Source organism: Mustela nivalis (genome assembly GCF_964662115.1).
Source record: "Mustela nivalis genome assembly, chromosome: 16".
NCBI classification, from domain to species: Eukaryota; Metazoa; Chordata; class Mammalia; order Carnivora; family Mustelidae; genus Mustela; species Mustela nivalis.
In genome coordinates this window covers 275,498-303,184 of record NC_139035.1, presented here as the reverse complement: position 1 = coordinate 303,184, position 27,687 = coordinate 275,498, and the positions used below count along the sequence as shown (strand labels likewise).

The 27,687-nt window shown below is 41.1% G+C and overlaps 1 protein-coding gene across 10 annotated transcripts in view; it reads right to left on the bottom strand.

Moving 5' to 3' along the window:
- The window catches only part of DCAF6 (DDB1 and CUL4 associated factor 6), a 146,451-nt gene that overhangs the window by 117,366 nt on the left and 1,398 nt on the right, over nucleotides 1-27,687 (bottom strand). For all 10 annotated transcript variants that reach the window (XM_082702672.1, XM_082702673.1, XM_082702671.1 and 7 more), the window contains exon 2: nucleotides 10,529-10,590. In XM_082702672.1, coding sequence (XP_082558798.1) covers nucleotides 10,529-10,590 — 62 coding nt within the window. The remainder of the gene's footprint in view (nucleotides 1-10,528; nucleotides 10,591-27,687) is intronic.

The following is a 27,687-nucleotide window of genomic DNA, read 5'->3' as shown; positions in this document are numbered from 1 at the left end:
CTCTCAGAGATCAAATAGCAGGGGAAACTTATGGGTGACTGAATTCAGGCATTTTGATAGTTACCCTCTTATCCATTCATTTTCTGTTCCTCTTCCTATACAAATGGAGAGCAGGCAGGTTTCCCCCCCCCCCCCCCCCCCCCCCCCCCCCCCCCCCGGCTTCAGGGGCTTTAACTATTTACCAAACATTTGAAGAAGAATAAACACCAATCCTTCTCAAAATCTCCAAAAAAACTGAAGAGGGTACATGCCCAAACTCATTTTCTGAGGCAAGCATTTCCCTGATACCAGTGCCAGGTAACATATTACAAGAAAAGAAAACTACATACCAATATTCCTGATGAATACAGATATAAATATCCTTAACAAAATACTAGCAAATCGAATTCAACAGCACGCTAAAAGGATTATACACCATAACCAAGTGGAATGTATCCCTGATTCAAGGATGATTCAGTATACACAAATCAGTAAATGTGACAGTCCACATTAATATAAAGAACAATAAAAATCACACAATCATCTCAATGTATGCAGAAAAAGCATGTGACGAAATTCAACATCTTTCATGATAAAAATACTCAACAAACTGCCAACATATCTCACCATAAGAAAGGTTGTATAGGACAAGCCCACAAATGACATCATACTCAATGGTGAACAGCTGAAAGCTTTTCCTCTAAAATCAGGAACAAGAAAAGGTTAACAACTCTTATCACTCTTACCTAACCACAGGATTAGATCCTGTCCAGAACAATTAGGCAAGAAAAAGACAAAAGACATCCAAACTAGAAATGAAGTAAAACTGTCTCTGTGTGTGTGCAGATGACATGATCTTACCTCCAGAACACCCTGAAGACACCACCAAGAACTGTTGGCACTAATAAATGAATTTAGTAGTTTTGATGAGGGAGCAGGAGGCTGGCTGAGGACAGAGCAGGAGCTGGCGCCTTGCACCCCCTCTTCACCCTTTCCCCTCCATAAGTGTAGCATCCCTCAGGCAGCCCTGACTGCCATGAACAATGAGCAAATAGTTAACTTGCAGAGCTCACAATCCTGCTAGACTGGAGTCTCCCTTGGCTTACAAACGTCCTAAATCTCACTAACAAAGACGATTGATAGCAGGATTGTGACACCCCACCAAAAAGTCTCCCAACTATCTTAAATGTTAATGGCTGGTCTAAAGACATTGATCCAGCAGCAAGGGCAAGGCCTCTGGCAGGCCTGGAACATCCTGGCACCTTGTAGGCCCTCTTTAGCATATGAAAACTCCACTGAACCCTCCCTTCCCCTCACCTTCCCCCAACAGCAGGGTACATAACCTGCCATCCCTCACAACCGGGGCGGGGTGGGGGGGGGGGCAGCAGCTCTTCCTGCCCACCGGTCCTGTCCCTGTGCTTTAATAAACCACCATTTTGCACCAAAGATGTCTCAAGAATCCTTTCTTGGTCATCGGCTCCGGACCTCAGCCCACCAAACCTCACCTAGGTTCTAGAACTTCATCATATGACGCCCAACGTGGGGCTGTGAGTCTTTACATTTGGACTCTGAACTTCGGTGCTGGCGTCTTGGTGAGTACTTTCTCTCCATTTACTCTCGTTTCAGGGGCTTTTCAAGGACTGTGGTCTTATTGGAACACTTGCATGTCAATTGCTCAGGCTGTAATCCTCTAGCCCGTGGCTACTCCACGGGGAGGAGAGCGTCTGCCTTTTGGCTGTAAGCTAGTACCCTGGCCGGAATGGCAATAGGACCCAGAAACTTGATGGCCTCTCTTTATTCCTGTTCTTATAGAAAGTTGTCTCTCTTGGGCACGGGACAGCCACCTAAGTCACCAGGACGGCTGCCAATCTTAAAACTCCCGTGTGAGGTTTCCTCCTGATTGATCTAATGTGATCCCCTCCACATCCCTGGTCTAGCCACGTCTGGCCGCGGGACCTCCACTGGGAGCCGGCCGAAACCAGTACCCGATTGAATTAAAAGGCAACCGGGGACCGTTTCCTAGGGAAGTTGGCTGCAAGGACCACATGTGTTGGAATGTCGCTTAGACCATGATGGATTTCAGTCTTTTTACTGTTTCTCGTCAGTGTCTTCTGCAAACCGCCTAAAGCTATGAAATTGGGTAATTTCCCCTTGCCAAACTTTTCTAGTATTTCCATGGGTTAATATGGCAAAACAGTATGCAGTCTTCAGGACATACGATGGCATGGCACAAGCATTTTAGTCCATAGACCAGGCACCCACTGGCAGCCTAGGATGCGATGGGGAAGTGGAGGGACGCCGGCACCCCTCCAGGGCCTCTTACGGCAGGAATGCCTTCTGGGGAAGGCAGGACGGTGATCAATAGCAATTTTTGTTGAGGGACGCCTCCGGTCGCTTTTGACACCTAAAACCTCTGACCTACCCTGTGTGGGACGCCACCCAGGAGTCGGGGGATTTGGTAATGGACCTTCATTACTTTTCTGGAAGCATGGCCTCAGTAGGCTTCTTCAATTCCCAAGGACTCTACCTTGGGGTGCCTTTTAACCCACTGGAAATAATTTGGATTGCAAAACTTGGGAAAGGACGGGGCTCCTGTAACACTGCATGGCCTCAGTGGGATCTATCAGTTAGATCTCTGCAGGAAATGGGGCAAATGGACCTAGGATACCTTCACTGCTCATACCTAGGCCTTCATTGCTCTACACCAGGACCCCAGACTAAGGGGCTTTTGCGAAATGTGTTTGCCCAAATGAGTCAGCTAGTAAACTTTCTCCTGACATATTGGATGGTAATTACGTAAATAAGCCTTCTTCTAGTAAACCCAGGATGCTGGGCCATCCCTAGCAAAGGGGATTCTGGCTTTATTTCTCTCTGTTACTCCTAATAGATGTGGGGGCTTCTCCCTCACTCACTTCCCGTGGTAATGGCTATAACTGGAGCCAACTGGGGTTGGTCTAACTCGAGACAGAGACTATAAGGAATATTCCCAAGCAGCTGCCGAAACTCTTTGTTTCGGGGAAGTTTCCCTGTGTTCTCTCGCCTGACTTGGACTGCCTAACCCCTTCCCCCTTGTTGGTGGGAAAGCATGGTGTCTGCTCTGTTGGGGCTTATGAGCTCTAAAACCGGTAATCTTTTCTCTGCCTCCTGGCAGCACTGTTTCTTCTGTTTCCCCCTTACTGTGTTTCTGTACCAACGCGCGTGCAACCTGCATGACTGGCCTCTAGATCATGCACCACGGCCCCTTCTCTCTCCACTGTAAAGGAGCAAGAAGAGCACCCCCTGGACCCAACACTCCCCACTCCAGATCTTCCCACGCATGTCTCAGGTAAACATTCAAAGTGGAGTGGGCCCAGGTGGAACATAAATCAGTATTGGAACTAAGTTAAGTTTGTTGGTTTAATTAAGATAGATGCGTCTTTGAAGTTAACAGCAGTAAATGTGAAGCTTTTATTCTATCAAAGTTTACTGAAGGTCAAATAAGCTTGTGTTACTTGTTAATTTGTTAGCGAAGAAATGACTAAACTGATGGTTAATTGTCTATCTCAAAGTTCTAATGGGTAATTGCTGAAGTAACTTTCAAAGTCTTTGGTAACCTGAAAGTTTTTTAAGTTTTGCTTGGATGACAAATGGAATTAAATTGTGGACATCTAGGTCCTAACCAAACAGGATAAAATGCTAAGTCATTAATTACTGGATGTAGGTTTGTGCTTTTGACTTCTTACTGCAAAGAAACTAAGAGTATTTAAAACTGTTGGTAAACGTGTTTGGCACTTTTCATAAATTTGCACTGTTTCATAAATTTGTCATCTAAAGAATTGTTGTAACAGTTCACAATTGGTTAATAACTAAAGGTGTTTCTAAGAATACAAAGTTCTGCTTAGTGTAACTAAAACTGATGGAAATAAAGGGAAACTGTATGTAGGAAAGTAGGAGATATGTAAGAAAGATTTAAGGAATGGGAATACATTTTGTTGAAGGTAAAGGAAGGTAATTTTGTCCTAAATGAGATGGTTGTTTAGAAAGAAATGACTTGGGACAAAACATGAATGCAAAGGAAAGTTGTAGAAAGTTTGTGAAGGGAAATCTTCAGAAAAGGAATTTTAGCTATGGTCAAGAATGAACTAAAATTGAAATGAATAGGTTTTAAAGGTACATTGGTGCAAGACTGAAATTCTCTGTTCAAAAGGACAATGTTTTCTTAGATCCATTGATCTGCTGTTAAGAAAATGTAAATGGTTTTCTCTTTGCCTGCCCAGTAAAACCAGTTTCTGTTTTGTTTTATCAGGTGCTTAACATCCCTAATTATATTTAGGCATGTGCTTCAACACTTTCTAAGATTTATATTACAAAGTTACAGTAATCAAAATAGTACACTATTGGCATAAAAACAGAGACACAGACCAATGGGACAGAATACAGAACCCAAAGAGTAACCCAAACATATATGGTCTATTAATTTACAACAAAGGAGCCAAGAATACTCAATGGGGAAAACACAATCTTTTCAATAAATGTGTTGGGAAAACTGGATGTTCACAAGCAAAATAAGACAAAACTAACCTGAAATGGATACAGTACTTAAACATAAGACCTGAAACTATAAAACTCTAGAAGAAACAGAGTGAAAAACTCCTTGACCTTGGTCTTAGTGACGAGGGAGCAGGAAGCTGGCTGAGGACAAAGGAAAAGCTGGCACCGTGCACCCCCTCTCTCCACCTGCTCCCCTCCCCTTGGTAATGTATGTGGCATTCCTTAGGCACCCCAAGGCCATAAGAAACAAACAGTTAACTTGCAGAGATCACGATCTGGCAGGGCAGGACGGGTATCTGCCAACTATCTGATGTGAATGGCTTGCTAAAAGACAACACTGGTGGCACCTCCTAGGCCCTCTTTAGCATATGAAAGCTCCATTGAAACCTCCCTTCCCTCACCTCCCCCCCCCCACCGCAGGGTACAGAACCTGCCATCCCTCACAATATGGGACAGCAGCTCTTTCTGCCCACAGGTCCTGTCCCTGTGCTTTAATAAACCACCATTCTGCACCAAAAATGTCTCAAGAATTCTTTCTTGGTCATTGGCTCTGGACCTCAGCCCACCGAACCTCACCTAGGTTATAGAAATTCATCATAAGTAGTGCTTTTTTTTAAGTTTTTTTTTTTTTAACTTATTTGACAGAGATCACAAGTAGGTAGAGAGGCAGGCAGAGAGAGAGGAGGAAGCAGCCTCCCCACGGAGTAGAGAGCCCGATGCAGGGCTCGATCCAGGATCCCGGGACCATGACCTAAGCTGAAGGTAGAGGCTTTCACCCACTGAGCCACCAAGGTGCCCCTTAGCAGAGGTTTTTGGCGTTTTGTTTTGTTTTTTTTTTGATATGACACCAAAAGTGCAAACAAAAAAAGAAAAAATCAAATTTGGAAGCTTTGGCACAGCACAGAAACCAGTAAGATGCAGAGGAAACCTATAGAATGGAAGAAAATATATGCAAACCATATATTTGATAAGAGGTTAATCTACAAAATATATGAAGAGCTCATACAACACTGTAACAAAAACAACAAATAATCAGATTTAAAAATGGGCAAAAGGGCGCCTGGGTGGCTCAGTGGGTTAAAGCCTCTGCCTTCGGCTTGGGTCGTGGTCTCAGGGTCCTGGGATCGAGTACCACTTCGGGCTCTCCGCTCAGCGGGGAGCCTGCTTCCTCCTCTCTCTCTCCCTGCCTCTCTGCCTGCTTGTGATCTCTCTCTGTCAAATAAATAAATAAATAATCTTTAAAAAAAAAAAAAATGGGCAAAAGACCTACATCAACATTTTCCAAAAGTATACACAGCCGAAAAACAGATGAAAAGTGCTCCCCATCACACATCAGAAGGCAGATGCAGGGCGCCTGGGTGGCTCAGTGGGTTAAGCCGCTGCCTTCGGCTCAGGTCATGGTCTCAGGGTCCTGGGATCTAGGCCCGCATCGGGCTCTCTGCTCAGCAGGGAGCCTGCTTCCCTCTCTCTCTCTCTGCCTGCCTCTCTGCCTACTTGTGATCTCTCTCTGTCAAATAAACAAATAAAATCTTTAAAAAAAAAAAAAAAAAAAAAAAAAGAAGGCAGATGCAGATCAGAACTATAGTGGAATATCACTTCACACCTACGAGGACGGTACCATCAAACCAGACACGACAAGAGAACAGGTGCTGGGGAGGGTGTGGGGGAAAGGGAGCATCTGTGCACTTGGGTAGGGCAGTAAACCGGTGCAGCCACTGTGGAAAACAGTCCAGAGGTTTTCAAAAACTTCAGCATGAAACTATCATATGATCGAGCAATCCTATTCTGGGTGTAACTGGAAGAAATGAAATTGTTATCTTGAAGAAATACCCGTACCTCCCATGTTCACCGCAGTAGGATTCACGACACCCAAGACATGGAAAGAACCCAAGTGTTTCTCTATGAAGCAATGGACAAAAGAAAGGTGGTATATATAGGAGATGGAATATTAGTCATATAAAAGAAGGAAAACATGTCGTTTGCACCAACATGAATAAACCCTTAGGGCCAAACAAGAATGACAAACTGTCTGATGTCCCTTATATGTGGAATCTAAAAATAACCATTTGGTAGAAACAGGCAGTAGAACGGCTGGCGGCTGCCAGCAGCTGGGAGATGCTGCTGCTGCAAAACCACAAACTTCAGGGGCAAGCTGAGTTCTGAAGATCTAACAGGGATCTATGGACCTATCTATCTAATGTAGGAGAGGAGTCAATTCTGGGGCTATAATGTGCAGCATGGCTGGTGGTTACATTTAACACTATGTTGTATCCTTGAAAAATGCTAGGAGAGTAAATCTAAAATGTTCTCACCACTACCACCGCAACAAATCAGTAATACATGAGGCGATCTATGTGTTAACTAACCCTACTGCAATCATTTCACAACGTATCTGTGTACAAATCATCACATTGTACACCTTAAACTTACACCATGCTATAGGTAAATAAATTTCAAGGAAGACGGAAAAAAACAAAAAGATATCTAAAAAACTCTAACAAGTAGTTGTACATATTAGGGAGCAGAAAGGAATGGGAGAGACAGAAACAAGGGTGGAGGCCACTTTTTATACACTTTTTAAAAATAATTTATTTTTATACAATGAGAAAGTACTACCTATTTTTAAAATTAAATGCAAGATAAAAATAAGGACCACATGTTTTAAAAATAGTATGAAGGCAGAAAAAAATATGGTTAAGCTTGCAAGAAGTTTACTTTCCACTCATCCTTAGAAAAATATTTTGAGAATATACTCAGTAAAATCTGAAAGTAAATTTAAAAATGAGAAGACACCGAATCCACAGCTTGCAAAAACTTGAGAATATCATAAAGGCAATTGTCCATTATGGGAGAATGCATCTGAAATTAATACTAGAAAATTCTCCTTTGGGCAAGGAGAAAGATGTGACCTATCTTTAAAGGAAGACATGAAATCTAACACACAACTCACACTCTGCCTCCTCAATCACAAGTGCCACATATGCATGAGGTCCTTCTCCTGACACTAGATAAAGTAAATAAATTTCTAAAGGTATTATTTTGGCCCACTGTTCCGGGGCAGGTATATATTCTATGAACAAATAAATAAATGTGTTTGTATAATTATGATGTCAGATAGTGATATGCACTGTGCAGGAGAAAAAAAAACTGAAGAAAAAAGATACTGATCAGAATGGGGAGCTATCTGACTAGGGTGGTCAGGGAAAGCTTCTCTGATAGGTATCATGGAGAGCTAAATGAAATGCGGAGGTGAGCTTTACAAATATATGGGGTAAGAGAGTTCTGAGTAGAAGGCATAAAAATACCTAAGGCAAAACTGTAGTGTATTTAAGGAAGAGCAAAGAAATGAGTGTGACTGGAACAAATAAGTGTAACAGCAAACACAGTAAGGGATGAAAGAGGAGAAGGCAGCAAGTGCCAAACCATAGGGCTGGAAGCAATGAGGTCTTTGGGTTTACTCTAAGTAAGCTGGAAACCCACTGGAGGGTTTGGAGCCACTGAGTATTATGAAAAGATGACAGATCACTATCATATAGTTTTCTTTATAAATTTTCTTTCCATCCTCTTCTTATTATGAAAGTTTAACAAAAATTAAGAAAGACTTATAAGCACTGTTTACTAAAAATTTTGACTTTTGCAGTACATAGACAAATTACAGAAGATGACCAGGATGACAGAATAAAGGGTACATGTAACTGACCTGAAGATATAAAAGTGTCTGAGCTGATGGAGGTGTGAAACAGAGATAAAAAAGGTAGAGGGAAAGCGGCTCCGGGCTGGCTCAGTCAGTAGAGCACGCAATTCCAGGGCAGTGTGCTCCAGCCTCACACTGGGTGGAGAGATTAGTTAAAAATAAAATCTTCAAAATATTTTGTGGTGTGTGTGTGTGTGTGTGTGTTTTAAAGATTTTATTTACCAGCGCCTGGGTGGCTCAGTGGGTTAATCCTCTGCCTTCAGCTCAGGATCATGGGATCAAGCCCCGCTTTGGGCTCTTTGCTCAGTAGAGAGCCTGCTTCCTCCCCACCGCCCCGCTTGCCTCTCTGTCTACTTGTGATCTCTCCCTCTCCGTTGAATAAATAAATAAAATCTTAAAAAAAAAAAAAAAAAAGATTTTGTTTATTTGACAGACAGATCACAAGTAGACAGAGAGGCAGGTAGGTGGGGGGGCCTGGGGGGCAGGAGGCTCCCTGCTGAGCAGAGAGCCCGATGTGGGGCTTGATCCCAGAGGACTCTGAGATCATGACCTAGGCCAAAGGCAAAGGCTTTAACCTACGGAGCCACCCAGGCACCCCCACTGTGTGCCTCTTTATTCAACATACTATGAAGCATATAGTATCATCCTATAAATATTCCCACTCCAAAAGCTATATCTGAATCTAATCAAACCTCTAGGAGTAACGTCTACTTAGAGGAAATACAAAGCATATAAAAACAAGTTAAATGACAACATAGAAACCAGATCAGTCTCTAGAGTGTAGGACAGTCTACAGGAAAACTGACTGAGATTCTGTAACAAGTCGATGTCAGGAATGAAGAAAAAGGCAGCCTGCTCTGGCTTAACAGTGATTTAAGAGGCATGGCAACCAAGGAATGGACTTTGCCTGGATCCTCTTTTGAACAAACAACTATAAAAAGACATTTTAAACAATGAGGGAAATTTGATTATGGACTGTGTATCAGATGATACCAAAAGTATACTGTCAATCTTGTTAAATTACATAATAGCATTTTAGTTACATAAGAAAATGTCCACTGCTTTTAGGCTACATATAGAAGTGAAATGATGTAATATCTGGGATTTGTACTGAAATACTTCACCAAGGGAATAAAAAGAGAAATGAAATGGAAAGTGTGTTACAATCTTGGTAACTGCTAAATCCACCTGATAAGTATAAGAAAAGTATGTCTGAAATTTTCCTAACAGAAATTAAAAGGAAAAGGATTCTGTTTTGGCCCTGCTAAATTCAGGATGCCGATCAGACATTCAGGGGGAATGTGAAGTAGAGAGCCGAATACATGAACCTGGAGTTCTGGGAAGAAATGAGGAGATGGAAGGCGTGTTTTTCAGCCATGGGACAGGAGAGCATGTCCTAGAAAAGTGAAGTGAAGGGACACCTGGGTGCCTCAGTGGGTTAAAGCCTCTGCCTTAGACTCAGGTCATGATCCCAGGGCCCCGCATCGGGCTCTCTGCTCAGCAGGGAGCCTGCTTCCTCCTCTCTCTGTCTCTGCCTGCCTCTCTGCTTGTCTGTCAAATAAATAAATAAAATCTTTAAAAAAAAGAAAAAGAAAGAAAGATAAGTGAAGTGGAAACAGGCTGGAGGAGCCAGGACCAAGTCTAGATACATCCAACGTCAAAGGTCAAGAAGTGGAGGAGTCTGCTAAGACAGAGAAGATGCAGCGAGTCAGTGAGATACAAAGAGAACCAAGAGAGTGTGGTATTAACACAAACCAAGAGAAAAAACATTCCAAAACTCAATGTGTTCAATTAATGTCTAAGTTCCCTAAGAAGTGGCCACGTGTAATCATTAGTAACCTCTACAAAAGCAGTATTCGTAGACTGAAAGAGATGCAAGCCTTTTTTTTTTCCCCTTGGAAGCCTTTTAATAATATTAGAAAATTCATCTCTGCTTTAAAAAAAAAACTCTCATATATTCTCCTAAATTCAAAATATACTTCTTTAGGTTTTTTTTTTTTTTTTAAAGATTTTATTTATTTATTTGACAGACAGAGATCACAAGCAGGCAGAGAGCTGGGAGGAAGGAGGCTCCCTGCTGAGCAGAGAACCCAATGCTGGGTTTGATCCCAGGACCCCGAGATCATGACCTGAGTGGAAGGCAGAGGCTTAACCCACTGAGCCACCCAGGCACCCCTATTTCTTTATGTTTTAATGTAAAACTTTATTCTCTTTATATCTGATTACAGTTAGACATAATCTCTTCTGGGAGAATGGGGCATTTCATCAAATATTGGAGCACTTGGTATTCAAGCCTTTCACAGTTGAGAATTAATCATTACTTACACAGCCATCATGCACATTCAGGGTTGCTTCAAGTTTCAGTCTTTGGATAAATTCTCTTCTTCCTGTTTAAAAAGAAAGAACTAAATGAATCATAAGTCATTTTTGTTGATCAAAGTGTCACAATGAAATGAAGAGCCCAGGATCCAGCATGAGCAAACTCTGCATTGCTACTCCTGCACTTACAGGCTGAGTAATACTGGGGCAGACGGACCTACTTGGCCCTCATTTCTTTATTAGGTAGTTGTTATCTACCTCATGTAGTCATTCGTTCGTAAGGATTAAGACATGCAAGGACAGTGTCTGCACCACAGTAATCACTCAAATATTCCCTTCATTCAACCATTCATTCAACAAATATATTGGAAACTCACTCCACTCCAGGTGGTGCTCTAGGAGTTAGGCGCACAGCGGTGAAGTAAACAGAGCAAGATCCCTGCACTCTAATGAGCCTTCTGAAAGACAGTAAACCACCGGGTCACAGTATTGTATGGAAAAATAAAGCGGAGAAAGGAGCTAAGAAAGGACTGGAGGTGGGGGTGGGGTTTTAAATCTTAAACAGGGTGGCAAACAGTGTTTCATAAGATATTACCTATTTTTGAACACATCTCAATTTCAGAAATGTTGAAGTATTTTAAAGTTCATCTTATAATGATGCAAAATGGCAGCAAAATATAAAATAAAATCAGCCTAAATGTCCATCAGTAGCAGAACAATACTGCAAAAACAGAACAAATCCCTTTGAAAAAGAGAAATGTTTCCCTTTAAAAAATGAATCATCTTTACCAAAGAAGAACCAAAAAGCTTCATGTTTATTCAGAAGCTGTAATGAAAAGAAGCTGAATATATGACAAAGAACGATAATTAGCTAAGTAATCAGGCTGATGAGATCTCAAATAAAATTAAATTTGACTACGCTCTCTGTATCCTGTCACAAGGGACAGATTTCTCTATTTATTATGTTTTCTTGTCACTCCACGTAAAGATCACGATCTTCTTAAAGCCGAATTGCTTTCCTTCTCTCTCCTTGCTTGTAACTGGTAAGCTGGCTAGGTAAAGGATGAACATGTGGGTTACAGGACTGTTTTCCTTTTTCTGTGTGGAGGAATGCTCTATGGTTCCTGAACATACAGGAATAAAACAACCAACAAAAATTCAGTGTTTTCAGGGCGCCTGGGTGGCTCAGTCGGTTAAGCTTCTCCCTTTGGCTCAGGTCATGATCCTAGGGTCCTGGGATTGAGTCCGGCAGGCTCCGTTTTTGGTGGGGAGTCAGCTTCTCCCTCTCTGACTACCCCTCCCCCTGCTCATGTTCTCTCTCTCGGAGGCTCTCTCTCAAATAAATAAAATCTTAAAAAAAAAAAAAAAAAGGGAAATTCACCATTTTCATGAACTGGTTGTACTTTATATAATAACTTTTCAAATCTGATTTTCAGTTTTAAAAAGATGCTAACTGTAGTAAACAGATAACATTACATTTCCCCCCCTTTGGCCAACAACAGCAGGCTTGGCATTCCTACTGTTAAAATTAAGAGTTAAGAAACAGTATTCAAATTAACAACATGACAGTAATTAAAATTCGTTAAAGTTCTTAAAAAAAAAAAGAAGCAGCACAAAAATTTTTTTCCAAATTTTTAAAATCTATGTTTGAAAACAGGGCTCTAGACATCTCTGTATAGAGAAAATAGTGGTGGGACATGAGAATAGGAGACAAAGTGAATTCTTCTAGCAGAACTCTTACACATGAAACCTGCACCTAAAAACATGCACTGAGACATGACAGTTACATAACAGCTTCTGAATGGTATTTCTACATGTGACTTTGGAGATCAGAATGACTGTTGTCTCCACACACCCCGTTAAATGTGCTTCTAGAACAAACTAGTGTAAACCTCCTATACCCTTTTAGTAATTAAATGCACTACCAAAAAATAGTAGCTCACAATCTCCATAAAGAACTAGAAGTTTACTACGGTCAAATAATCTTCAACAAAGCGGGAAAGAATATCCAATGGAAAAAAGGCAGTCTCTTCAACAAATGGTGCTGGGAAACTTGGGCAGCCACATGCAGAAGAATGAAACTGGACCATTTTCTTTTTTTTTACAAGATTTTATTTATTTATTTATTTGACAGACAGAGATCACAGGCAGGCAGAGAGAGAAGGGAAGAAGCAGGCTCCCTGCCGAGCAGAGAGCGGGATGTGGGGCTCAATCCCAGAACCTGGAGATCATGACCTGAGCCAAAGGCAGAGGCTTTAAACCACTGAGCCACCCCAGTGCCCCAGAAACTGGACCATTTTCTTACACCACACACAAAAATTGACTCAAAATGGATGAAAGACCTATATGTGAGACAGGAATCCATCCAAATCCTAGAAAACACAGGCAGCAGCTTCTTTGACCTCAGCCACAGCCACTTCTTGCTAGACATGTCTCCAGAGGCAAGGGAAGCAAGGGCAAAAATGAACTATTGGGACTTCATCAAGATCAAAAGCTTTTGCACAGCAAAGGAAACAGTCAACAAAACCAAAAGACAACCAAAAGAATGGGAGAAGATATTTTCAAACATCAGATAAAGGGCTAGTATCCAAAACCTAAAAATAATTTATAAAACTCAACACCCAGAGCACAAATAATCCAATCAAGAAACGGGCAGAAGACAGGAACAGACATTTCTCCAAAGACATCCAAATGGCCAACAGACACATGAAAAAATGTTCTGCATCACTCTGCACCAGGGAAACACAAATCAAAACCACAATGAGATACACCTCACACCAGTCAGAAAGGCTAAAATTAGCAAGTCAGAAAAGTAAAGTTAAAATAAAAACAAACTCATACCTGTTACTAAGAACCGTTAAGTCTAGATACTGGTAAGCTAAGCACTTGGCCACCATCTCATGAATGCCGACAGAAGACACAAGACTCCTAAGTTAGGTACACAAGACTTTTCTACTGAAGCAGCCTAAGCTTCAGGTTCACACTGGTTCCTTATCCCCCAATTCCCACAGGGCAATGGGGAGCAGCCTGGGTGAACACTGCACGTGCAGTGGGTCTGAATCACAGCTGGGGAACTCTGAATGGAGGGAAATCAAATTTTATAAAGTAGCAAGCAAACCTGCCTGACCTGTGTCCCAAAGAGTGACAGTATCTTTATTATACTGGATAATAAATCAATCTGCCCTCTGCTTCGGAGGGAGATATTATAACTTCCCAAGTTGTTCCCTATATACACATCAATAAAAAGATAGTCCAGAGCAAAGTGGCCAGTGCCTCTGCTCACAAATGTGCATAAATGTGACAGACATGGAGCACTACCTCTCGGCAGTTACACACTTGCTACGGATGGATCCAGTTATACCTGTGGTTTCCTACTCTCAAGTCTTTCTTGCAACCCATGCTGTCTCTCATAACTCTATCACTGCTTTGACCTTCTATTCTATCTTAATAGACTCTAAGCTCAATAAAAAGGGAAACACTCTTTTGTTCACCCAAGTATTCTATGTGCTTAGAACAGTGCCAGGACAAAGTGAGCATTTGATACCCATTTGCTGAGTCAGTGACGTACTCACTCTGTTCTAGAATGAGTTTTCCCTCAGTGATAGAGGGTGAGCATCTTTCAAGGACAACACAGAGCTACTGCTCACATGTAACAGCTGTGTAACTGATTAAACAGCTGTGTAACTTATTCACATAGCTATCTCCCTTAGTAGACTGAGGTGCTTGATCTAAGAAGTATCAGACCAGGTTTAAATGCCTAACTTGGAACATACTATGCAGAAGCTGAGCAAAATTTAACCTGTCAGAGCCTTACTTTACATTTGTGTGTTTTACATTTGATGGGAACAGACTTGGTGTCAGGAGTACATTAATTAGCATACTCAGAACTTATAAACGTGCTGGATACACGATACACTTACATTTAGTTCTCTCCATATGTATAGGTGGGATTGTTCTAAGTTAATACTGCCCAAAAAGAGAGGAAACAATTTTTTTAAAGACCTCATTTAGGAGTTGAGGTAAGTTCAGCTGATTAAGGGAAAAGAATAAGGCTGGTGATATTGAGATGGAAAAGCACTTTAACAAAAATTTCTACTTTACTTCACTCTATTGTCCCTTTGAGCTACTTCGTCGTTAATGCCCAACTTCCCAGGCATCTCTACACGCTGCCTTCTCTAGCTCACCCTTAGGTCTTTCCCCTGCGCTGCCCCTGCAGCTTCCTCTTCCGCATTCGTTTTGTTCTTAGAAATCACAGGCTATCAGTAAACCAATGGGCCCTTTCAAGACACATTTTTCATGACCTCATATGATTAACTGTCATAGCTGACTGCTATCGCCTCGAAATGATACTCCTCTCTGGTCCCCACGACATCTAACCAACTAACCAGGAGCACTGAAAATCAAAAGGGTGACAAAAGTACCTTTGAGGTGAGACAGACACAGAACTGTTTATCTTTGACAGAGGACAGGACAAAGAGGACTTCCATTAAAGTAAGAAGAAAATAGTGAGGAGCGCCTGGGTGGCTCAGTGGGTTAAATAAAGCCTCTGCCTTCGGCTCAGGTCATGATCCCAGGGTCCTGGGATCAAGCCCCGAAACACTTCAAGCTCTCTGCTTGGCGGGAAGCCTGCTTCCTTCTCTCTTCTGCCTGCCTCTCTGCCTACTTGTGATCTCTCTCTGTCAAATAAATAAATAGAATCCTTTTTAAAAAAGAAGAAGAAGAAGAAAATAGTGAAATTCTAACAAATGCTTAAAAAACCAGTTGTGGGCTAGCAAGATGGTTGAGAATCTCTGAGATTCTAGACACAAGCAGAGTCCTCATTTAGCCACCGGTTCTTTTCCATTAGCTCCCACCAAGAACTCACAACACTGAAAATTGGGCAGGAGACAAGAAAGAGTCCCTGTTTGGTAGGACACAGGAATGAAACTCCACTCACCTTTCAGGGGAAACAAAAACGGGGGAAACTCCAGCTAGAAATGGCCTCAGCAAATGCCTACCACCTCTGAGAAGAAGGAAACCCTCATTCTTATTTTGAGCAAAGGCAACTGCCCTGAGGAAGGGTTAAAAGCTTATATTCCCTATTCTTGAGGGAAAGGGAGGAAACCTCCTCCCATCTGATAATTAACATTAAGCGTGGTGGCACTGAAATGTGTCAGCTCACACTGAATCATGTTCCCAGAATTCCTTCCCTGAATATTTCTTCTTGGGATGCATCTCCAGTCATTTTTGCACAAGACTGGTGGGTGGACGTAAGGTCAGTCATATTGACTTTCACCTTCAGAAGGCTGGAGCAAAGCTCATGCTGCTTATACAAGTGTGGTTACTAATCTGCAGGCTCACCTTCCTGGAATGAGCAACAACTAGGCCTACAAGCGTCCCAATTTCCCATGAATCCTCCTTTGACTTCTTAATATACAGAGGAAATTGTGTGTTTTGCTTCGTGACAAAAGGTGCTAGCTGCCCCTACAGAACATCCCTGTAGAACATCAGTAAGTTTGGAGGCAGTGAGAACTAACACAGATCCTATCCCTTCATGAGTTCAAGGTTGCCCTTACCCCCCAATTTACAACCATCTTCCCTTGCCAATTGTCTGTCCAAAGGATGTCAAGCCCCAGCATCAGACATTTAGAAAGTAACTTTGCAAAGACAGTTTAACGGGTTCCCACGATAATAGAAGACTGAGTATCAGGAACCTATCTTTGTACGTATGTATGTGTATCCTCTAATGATTCTGTCTCTTGGATTGAGCCCACTCATAAACGCTCAGCAAACTAGGAATAGAGAGATACTTTCTCAATCTGATAAAAAGTGCCTATAAAAGAACCCACATTTTCTGGTATATTTAATGGTAAAAAACTTAACTTTCTAGTTAACGTCAAGAATAATACAAGGACGCCCAATCTCACCACTATCATTAAACATAGCGGTTTATATCCGAGATATGGAAGGTTTGGTTTCACACCACAATAAAGCACGCATCACAATTAAGTGCGTCAAATGAACTTTTCCGTTCCCCAGTGCACAAAGAAGTTAGGTCTACATCATACTGTAGTCTGTTGAGCGTGCAAAGCACACTGTTCAAAAATACAGCGTACATACCTGATCTTATTAAACGATACTTTACTAAAAAATGCTAACCGTCATCTATAGTTCCAGTGAGTCCTAATCTTTTTGCTGCTGGAGGGTCCTGCCTCAGTGCTGAGGGCTGCTGATTCACCCGGGTGGTGGCTGCTGAATACTGGGGTGACTGGGCAACAACTTAAAATAAGACCACAGTGAAGGTTTCCTATGAACTGGCTCTTCCTCTCACAAACAATTTCTCTGTAGCATGAGACACTATTTTGTTACAGCATTTTACCCATAAGGAATCATTTTTCAAAACTGTAGTCAACCCTTTCAAACCCTCCTGCTGCTTTATCAACTATGCTTATGAAATATCCTAAATCCTTTGTCGTCATTTCAACAGTCCTCACAGCTTCTTCACCAGGAGCAGATTCCATCTCAAGAAACACTTTCTTGGCTCATCCATATGAATCAACTTATCTGTTTAATTTTGATCTTGAGATGGCGGAAATTCAGTCCCATCTTCAGGCTCCAAATCTCATGCTGGTTCTCTGGCTATTTCTACCACATCCGGCAGTTACTTGCTCCACTGAAGTCTTGAACCACTCAAAGTCCTTGATTAGAATCAGTTTCTGTCAAATTCCTGCTAACAATGACATTATGACCTCTTCCTGTCAATCAAAAATGTTCTTAATCTCATCTAGAACAGGAAATCCATTCTAAGTTTTCAATTTACTTTGACTAGATCCATTAGAGGAATCACAATCTACAGCAGCTATGGCCTTACAAATTTAATTCTTCAATAGTAAGACCTTGGTCTAGGGGCTATAGAATGGATGTGTTCGCAGGTGAAAAAACACAGTAATTATTTTTTTAAAGATTTTATTTATTTATTTGACAGGCAGAGATCACAAGCAGGCAGAGAGGCAGGCAGAGAGAGAGGAGGAAACAGGCTCCCTGCTGAGCAGAGAGCCGGATGCGGGACTCGATCCCAGGACCCTGAGATCGTGACCTGAGCCAAAGGCAGAGGCTTAAGCCCCTGAGCCACCCAGGCACCCCAAAAACAACAGTAATCTTGATGTAAACCTCCACCAGAGATCTTGGATAACCAGATACACTGTCATGAGCAGAAATATTTTGAAAGGAACCTTTTTTTCCTGAGCAACAGGTCTCAACAGTGGGCTTAAAACATTCAGTCAACCACGTTGTAAACAAATGTGCTGCCTTCCAGGCCTTACCGGTCTATTTCTAGAGCACAGACAGAGTAGATTTAACATAATTCTTAGGGCCCTAGGATTTTCATTTTTCTTAACCATCTTTTTTTTTTTTTTAAGTTTTATTATTTATTGGACAGAGAGAGCAAAGGCAAGGTGGGGGGCAGAGGCAGAGGGAGAAGCCGACTCCCCGCTGAGCAGGGAGCCCGATGTGGGGCTCGATCCCAAGACTCTGGGATCATGACCTGAGCCGAAGGCAGATGCTTAAACAACTGAGCCAGCCAAGCGCCCCAGGCCCTAGGATTTTCAAAATGGTAAATGAGCACTGGCTTCAACTTAAAGTCACCACCTGTCTTTTGGAGCCTTAAAGCCACCAGGTATTGACTTCTCCTCTTTAACTATGAAAGTCCTAGATGGCATCTTCTTACAGCAGACTATTCAACAGAATGCTCTTTCACCTGCACTGAAAATCTGTTATTTACTGTAACCACCTTCATTGACTAACTTGTGAGAACTTCTCGAGAACACGCTGCAATTTCTACATCAGCACTTGCTGTATCACCTTGCACTGTACATTACGGAGATGGTGTTTTTCCTTAAACTTCATGAATGAACCTCTGCTAGCTTCAAACTTTTCTTTTCCAGGTTTCTCACCTCCCTGAGGCCCAAAGTTAGGGCCTTGCTCTGGATTAGGCTTTGGCACAAGGCAATGTTATGGCTAGTTTGAATTTCTATCCAGACTACTAAAACTTTCTGTTACAGCAACAAGACTGTTTGACTTTCTTATCAGTCAGTTATGTGTTCACCAGAGTAGCACTTTTAATTTCCTTCAAGAACTCTTCTTTTGCATTCACAACTTGGCTACCCATGGCACAAGAGGCCACCCTTCAGCCTATCTGTTTTCAACATGCCTCCCTCACTACGCTTAATCATTTTTTTAAAAAACGATTTTATTTATTTGACAGAGAGAGACACAGCAAGAGAGGGAACACAAGCAGGGGGAGGAGGAGAAGCAGGCTTCCCACCGAGCAGGGAGCCTGACATGGGGCTCAATCCCAGGACCCCCAGGATCATGACTCAAGCTGAAGGCGGACGCCCAAAGACTGAGCCACCCAGGTGCCCTAAGCTTAATCATTTCTAGCTTTTAATCTAAAGTGAGAGATATATGACTCTTTCTTTCACTTGAAAGGAACATGGTAGAGTTACTAATTGGCCTGACTTCAATATTTTTGTGTCTCGGGGAATAGGGAGACCCCAAAAGAGGGAAACATGAGGAACTGGTTTTCAGTGGAGCACATAGAACACACACAACATTCATCAATTAAGTCTACTGTCTTATACGGGCACAGTTTGTGGGGCCCCAAAACAATGACAATAGTAACACCAAAGATTACTGATTGCAGACCACAAAAATTATTATAAAAATGAGAAGTCTGAAATATTGTGAGAATTACCAAAATGTGATGCAGAGACACAAAGGGAACAAATGGTATTAGAAAACCAGTGTTTGACACAGGGTTGCCACAAACTTTCAATTTGTAAAAAAAAATGCATCTGCAAAGTGCAATAAAACAAGACATGACTGTACTGGACGTCTTAGCCAATGTGATAATGCCAGGAAAATAAAAAAAGAAAAGACATACAGATTGGAAAGGAAGAAATAAAACAGTTCCTATTGGAAGATGACAGTTTTTTCCATGTAAAAATCCCCAAGAATATACCTCCCACAACTTTACGTGAATTTAGCAAGGTCACAAGACACAACATCATAACATAGACAAAACTGCATTTTTATATACTAACAACAAACGTTGGAAGTTGAACTTAAAACACAAAACCATCTGTGGGGTGCCTGGGTGGCTCAATCGGTTAAGCATTCAACTCTTGATTTTGGCTCAGGTCATGATCTCAGGGTTGTGAGACGGAACCCCACACTGGGCTCCACACTGGACATGGAGCCTGATTTAAGATTCTCTCACTCTCCCTTTGTCCCTCCCCACCCATGCCTTAAAAAAACAAACAAACAAACCAAAAAACCCACCGTTTGTAATTGCTCCAAATAAAATTAAATATCTAAACATAAATGTAAAAATAAATACAGCATGTTGAAGATCTATATCCTGATCATTACAAAATGCTAATCAAAGATACCAACAACCTAAACTAATAGAGTGTACCATATTTATGATCAGAAGACTGACCACAATGAAAGGTGTTAGCTCTCTAACTGATATATAAATCCAATGCAATTCTTATCAAAATTTCAGCAAGGTAATTTGGGGATATGGACAAGTCTATCTTACAATTTATACAGAAAGACACAAGACACAGAAGAGCTAAGACAATTTTGAAAAAGACAAACTAAGGGGGGAATGATCACTCAACCTGATGTTAAAACTTACTATATAGCTACAATAAGCAAGAGAGTGTGGTATTTACAAAGGGAATAGAGAACACAGAATTAGATCCACACAAAAACATCCAACTGATTTTTTTTTAAGATTTTATTTATTTATTTGATACAGCGAGATCACAAGGAGGCAGAGGCAGGCAGAGAGAGAGGGGAGGAAGCAGGCTCCCTGCCAAGCAGAGAGCCCGACGCAGAACTTGATCCCAGGACCCTGAGATCACGACCCAAGCCAACCCACTGAGCCACCCAGGCACCCTCAACCAACTGATTTTTAATGAAGGTGCAGAGGCAATTCGATGGAGGAAATGTGTTCTTTTCCCTTTCAACAAGTGATGCCAGAGCAAGTGGCACCGACACAAAAGTGCGCTTCAAGCTAATTCGCACATCATACAAAAACTAACACAAAATGGACCCCAGACTGAAATACCATTAAAGGGAGACAACCTAGGAGACAATCTTTAGGACCTAGGGATAGGTTAAGAGTTCTCAGACCTGATACCAAAGACATAAAAGGAGAAACTGGTAAACTGAACTACACTGAAGTTAACCACCTTTATTCTGCAAAAGACCCCCTGCGGACAGTGAAGACAAGGTACAGACTGGGAGAAAATGCATGCAAACTGCTCATCTGACAAAGGACTAGTTCCTGAATTACATGGATAAGGCTCAAAACTCAACAGTAAAGAACAGTAATAATCTCAACAGAAAATGAGCAAAAAAACATGAAGAGACAGTTCACTGAAAATATAAAAATGGTAAGTAAGTACATAAAAAGATGTTCAACATTAGCCATTTGAGAAATGTAAACTAAAACCATGAATCACTACTATATACTTCATGAGATGATGCAGAGAAACTGGGTTACTCAGACATGGCTGATGGGAGTGTAAAATGGTACAGCCATACTTGTAAAAGAATAAGGCATTTCTTAGAAAATTAAACAATGTGCTTACCATACAGCCCAGTAACTGCAATTCTTAGACATTTCTCCCCAAAAGGTGAAAACTTAGGTTCATACAAAACTGAATGTTCACAACAGCTTTAGACTTGACAGTCAAAAATGGAAAGAATCCAAATACCTGTCAACAGATGAGTGGTTAAATAACCATATATCCATACCATCAAACACTAACCAGCAGTAACAAGGAATAAGCTATTAAAACACAACAAAGCGGCTGATTGCTAAGGGAAATACGCCGAGTCAAAGAAGCCAATCTCAAAAGGTTAACCTGCTGTTATTTATAATGTTAACATACACGTTATATGTAACATTCTCGAAATGACAAAATTATAGACATGGAAAGATTAGTAATTGCCAGAGGTTAGCAATAGGAAGACAAGAATGTAGCTGTGGCTCTAAAAGTATCACAAAGGATCACTGTGACGAACTATTCCCTACCTTAATTGTGGTGGTACCCATGTTAATCTATTAAAATGAAAATTAATGTTGAAATGCATGGCATACACACACAAATAAGTACATACATAACTGAATAAGGTTCATGGATTTTCTATGTCAACTTCCTGGTTGTGATATTATAACATAGTTTGTGTACGTTGTATAACCATTAGCAGCATTGGTTGAAGAGTATATGGGACCTCTCCAAATAATTTCTTACAACTGCATCATGAATCTACAATTATCTCAAAATAAAAAATTAAAGAAAGTACCAAGTTAGAAAGCAAACAAACAAAACCCTTCCAACAGAAAAACTCCAAGCTCTTAAGTCTTTAATGACAAAAATATATTGAATGTTTAAAGAAAAGATAATTTCAATTCTATACAACCTTTCTAGAAAAGAAGAACACATCCAACTCATTTATGAGGTCAGCATTACCCTGGTATCAAAAACAGGCAAAAATCAGTTAAATTATATCAGTTAAAATTATAAACGTGTAAGTTATAAGAAAACTACAAGGGGCATCTGGGTGGCTCAGTCATTAAGCATCTGCCTTTGGCTCAGGTCCTGATCTCAGGGTCCTAGGATCAAGCCCTGCATCGGGCTCCCTGCTCCCAGGAAGCCTTCTTCTCCCTCTCCCACTACCCTTGCTTGTGTTCCCTCTCTCACTGTCTCTCTCTCTCTCTCTCTGTGTCAAATAAATAAAATCTTTAAAAAAAAAAAAAAAAAAAAAGGAAAGAAAGAAAGAAAACTATAAGCTAAGATCTTTTATGAACAAAGACATAAAGTTCGTACCAAAACTCAAGCCAGTAATACATAGAGGATAATTTATCATAACCAAGTAGTATTAGCCCAGGAACTGGATGTTGGTTCAATATTTAAAAATCATTCAACATGCAAATACACAAAATTAACAGAATCAATGAAAAGGAAATCATATAATCATCCTAACAGATGCTGGAAAAAACCCTGACAAAATTAAACGACTAGTCATGACAAACATTCTCAGCAATCTAAGAAAAGAAGGAAATTTCTTTAAAGGGTATCTACAAAAAACACACGGTTAACAGATATTTAATAGTGAAAAACTGAAATGTTTTACAAGATGAGGAATGAAGCAAGGATGCTCACTGTCAGTACTTCCATTCAAGATTCTGGGACAATCCTGGACAGTGCAATTAATCAAGAAAAAGAAAAAAAGAAGAAGAAAAATAGAATACAGGTGAAAAGGGAAGAAGCAAGACTATTTTAATATGCAGTTATCTACATAAAAATTCCCTAAATTTGCAAAATAAAAATATAAAAAGTGATTGGGGTGCATGGCTGGCTTAGTTGGTAGAACCTGCAACTATTTATCTCAGGGTTGTGAGTTCAAGCCTCACGTTAGGGGTAAAGATATTTAAAAATGAGGAAGAAGAGGGAGAAGAGGAGGAAGTAGAGGAGAAAAAGAAGAAAGGAAGAAACGAGCAGCTTTAGTAAAGTTGCAGGATGTAAGGCCAATAAAAAAAAAGTCAACTGTATTTTAATATACCCATAATGAACAACTGGATACTGAAATTAAAAAACAATACCATCTACAATAGTATTTAAAACATTATGTTACAAGGATAAACATAACAAAATATGTTTAAGATCGTACACTGAGAAACAGAAAACATTACTCAGAAAAATGAGGGAATACCCACATAACAGAGAGACAAAATTGACCATCATTGGTTGGTTGTTCAATACTGTAAAACTACAATTCTCTGAAATAACATAGATTCAACACAATACCAATCAAAACCCCAACAGTCTTTTTTGCAGAAATTGACAAACTGATTCTAAAATTTATATGGGAATGAGAGGCACCTGGCTGGCTTAGTGGCTAGAATATTTGACTCTTTCCTTATCTTTGGGTAGTGGGTTCAAGCCCCATGATAGGGGTCGAGTATATTAAAAGAAAGAAAGGAAAGAACCCAGAATAGCCAAAATTTTGAACAAAAAGAACTAAGTTCAAAATACTTCAAGTTGATTTCAATATTCACTATAAAGATATGAAGTACTGGCATAAAGACAGACACATCAATGGAACATGGCAGAGACATTAATTTACATATATGGCCAATAAATTTTTAACAAAGAGGAAAAGACAGTTTTTTCACACATGATCCTGGAACAACTGCACATTCATATGCAAAGAAATTAAACGGTCCTTACCTCACAGCATATGTAAAAACTAACTCAAAATATTCATAGACCTAAAGGTAAGAATTAAAAATAAAAAACTTCTAGGGGAAAAAAAAAAAAAAAAACAGTATAAATCTTTGTGACCTTGGATTAGGTAATGATTCCTAAATAGCACACATAAAACATGAACTATAAAAGATGCTGTTGGGCGCCTGGGTGGCTCAGTGGGTTAAGCCGCTGCCTTCGGCTCAGGTCATGATCTCAGCGTCCTGGGATGGAGTCCCACATCCGGCTCTCTGCTCGGCAGGAAGCCTGCTTCCCTCTCTCTCTCTCTGCCTGCCTCTCCATCAACTTGTGATTTCTCTCTGTCAAATAAATAAATAAAATCTTTAAATAAATAAATAAATAAATAAAAGATGCTGTTAAGAAAAAGAAAAGACAAGACCACGTAGGAGAAAAATATTTGCAAAATACGTATCTGATTAAGGATTTGTATCAAGAATAAATAAAGAATTCTTATAATACTAAGTAGGTGAATCTGATTATTTAACCAAAGTATACAGAGGGCAAATAAGCCATAAAAGATACTTAACATCTCTAATCATTAGGAATAAATCAAATGCAAATTAAAATAATAATGACATCACTATACCTACATATCTAGAAAGGCTAAAATTGGGAAGAATCAGAATGCCAAGTGTGGTGAGAGTGCAGTATGGCACAACTACTTGCGAAAGCAGTCTAGCAATTTCTTATAAAGTTAAATATACTTCTACAACTCAAGCAATTCGATTGCACGTATTACCCAAGAAATAAGAATTTAAAGGGGTCATACCCTAGGTATTTTCCCCACGGATAAAGTTTCATTATTTGTATTTTCTTTATTAGTTATCAGCAGTGTTTTAAATTAAATTTTTTAATCTACTGCAAGTACTTGGTAAACTCACCCTCCCTACTATTGAAGCTAATAACAATTATAATTATTAAAAATACAAGCCATCTAGAATAGTTTTGCAAAGCTCAAATCTAAGATCCATGACATAATCTGGTCTGGCAACAGCACTATTTCTAACATGACACAGAACAGAAAATAGTAAGGCTAACCACTCCCTGGAGAATCTTTCATTTTAGTTATATGTGTGTATCATAAGTTGCCATATAAATGTATTTTTACTGTGGATCACGGTCAAACATTTTAGAAACCGTGACCTAAAACACACCCGTACTATAAATTCTGTTACCAGCGGCTGCTGTCCCTTCTAGACATTTCCATCCTATGCCAGGGAGGGATGAGATCATAGTAGAGCCATTTCACTGTCTGTAGTTGCTGTATGATCGATATGCCTGTAGTGGTCTTATCTTCAGGAATTACCAGCTTATTCTCTAACATGTATATGTCATACTTGAGAGTCATTGTTCCCTACTAAAGTCAGACATCTTTCAACTTACATTGAGAATACAAAACTAAAGAAACAAAGTACAAATATTTCACTAACTTTTCCCTAGTAGCTAACAAGGAAGCATAATCAGAATTCACAGACTTTCCTATTAGACACTGTAACTTGGCAAGACATTATGAAGAACTAGGTCAAGTACGTGCATTAAAGGATATGCTAAAGGATAATCTAAATGTGGGACATCTGGGTGACTCAGCCGCCTAAGCATCCAACTCTTGGTATTTCAGCTCAGGTGGTGAACCTAGGGTCGTGGGACCAAGCCTTGCGTTGGGCTCAGTGCTCAGCAATCTGCTTGGGATTCTCTCAACCTCTTTCTCTCCCCCCATCCCCAGCATGCTCTCTAAAATAAATAAGATATTAAAAAAAAAAAATCCCAAATGCAAAATCATCCATTTCAATAAATACTAACTCCAAATGATAGTCAAATGACACAACCTTCCCAACTTCAGTACAATGGCATCACTGGCTGCCTGCTGTAGTATGAATGGTTGTGTCCCTTCAAAAATTCTATGTTGTAATCCTAACCCCAGGGCGCTAGTATTAGGAGGCAGGATTTTTGAGAGGTGATTAGGTTAGATTGGTACCCTTATAAAAGCAACCACAGAGAATTAGCACCTGGAAGCAAGCAGGCCCCCCTCACAGGACCAAGATCCTGACGTGAGCACCCTACTCTCAGCCTTCCAGCCTCTACAACTGTGAGAAATAAATTTTTGCTGTTTATAATCTACCCAGTGTATGCTATTTTGTCACAGCAGCCCAAGCTGACCAGGACACTGCCTAACCATAACTTAAGCATTTTATATTAAACATACTATACATACTAAACATACTATGTGTTCCACATTAAACATAGTATACATTGTGCCTGGGGGCCTTCTGCTCAGGTCCTGATGCGGCTCCCTGCGCAGCAGGGAGTCTCTACTCCCTCTGACCCTCTCCCCTCTCATGCTTTCTCTCTCTCTTTCTCTCTTATTCTCTCAAATAAATAAATAAAATCTTAAAAACAAAAACAAAAGCAAAAAAAAACCAAACTATACATTATGGCAAACAACTCCATTACTCTTTTGTCAGTTACAGTCTTTTAATATACAAGGGTTAGAAAGTATAAATTGGTTGTGGGCAAGTCTTTAAAATGAGAGGAGTATGAACAGAAAGAGGAAATGTATAGAAACCAGTATCTTTTACAATCAATGTCCATGTTTACAAAGCTGTGTGTGTATGTGTAAAAATAATATGTAACCAGTAAGTTACTATAATAATCACTGATTTCCAAAATACTACTCTATGGCTATACAATATCTTAAGAAACTGAACCATTTAAATCTACAGGTGTTTCTGACTCTGGACTTCGGTAATTACTCTTACTGAAATTTACATCTGGCCCATAAAGATTACAAAAGCCGGTCAGGGATCGGGCCCCACGTGGTCAGGGATCGGGCCCCACGTGGTCAGGGATCGGGCCCCACGTGGTCAGGGATCGGGCCCCACGTCGGCTCTCTGCTCAGCGAGGAGCCTGCTCACCCCACCTCTCTGCCTGCCTCTCTGCCTGCTTGAGAACTCTCTGGCAAATAAATAAAAATCTTTAAAAAAATGTTTGAAGTCTCAGAATAAAAAAGGGATCTACTTTCTGAAACTCCTGAACTTGGGCTTTTTAAAAGGTTTTGTAGTAAAATATTATACAAAATATTTTTTTAAATTCATTAATTCAGGCGCTACTAATGTGCAATTTACACTTTCCCGAACCCGAAGCCAAGATAGCGTTCTTGGTGGGAAAGAGTCAGAGAAAGTAATGGTTTAAAGGAGGTCTACAAAGGCCAAGGAATTACCTCCCAAGCTATTCTCCAATACTGAGAAAACCACCTCTAAAGGGTGCTGATTCAGAGCAGGCTAGTTACCAAGCATACGTTATGGACACATTTGAAGCTGCCCGGGCCGTGTTTGTCGGTGCGCAGACGCGGACCCGCACCCGCACCCGCCCGCAGGGACCCGCCCGCAGGGACCCGCCCCCGCTTCCCCCGCCAACCGCACGCGCAGAGGGAGCTCCGCGTTTAACCCTCATAAGTACGGCTGGACTGCACGGGGCCCCACAAACCCTGGGACTTGGAATGCGCGTCGGCACTTGAGCCGCCCGCTGGCGCAGGCCCGGCCGACCCCACGCGCGGGGAGCGCAGCCCTGAAGTGCGCTAAAGGACGTTCCGCGCATCTTCCGAGGTCGTGTAAAAGCCTGTCCCGCACCGGGTGTGAGTCTAAAGTCGGGACCACTCCGGGCACTCACTGGGGGTAAGGACGGTCCCTGCAAAGCTTCGCGCACCGCCGCGGCCCCGCTGCAGAGCAGAGTCCGCGCCCGCGGAGCGCGTCCCCCACGTGGACACGACGCGGCCGTGCAACAGACCAGCGGCAGCGCCGCGGTCACGGCAGGGCGGCGTCCACGCAGGGCGGCGCGCGGGGGCAC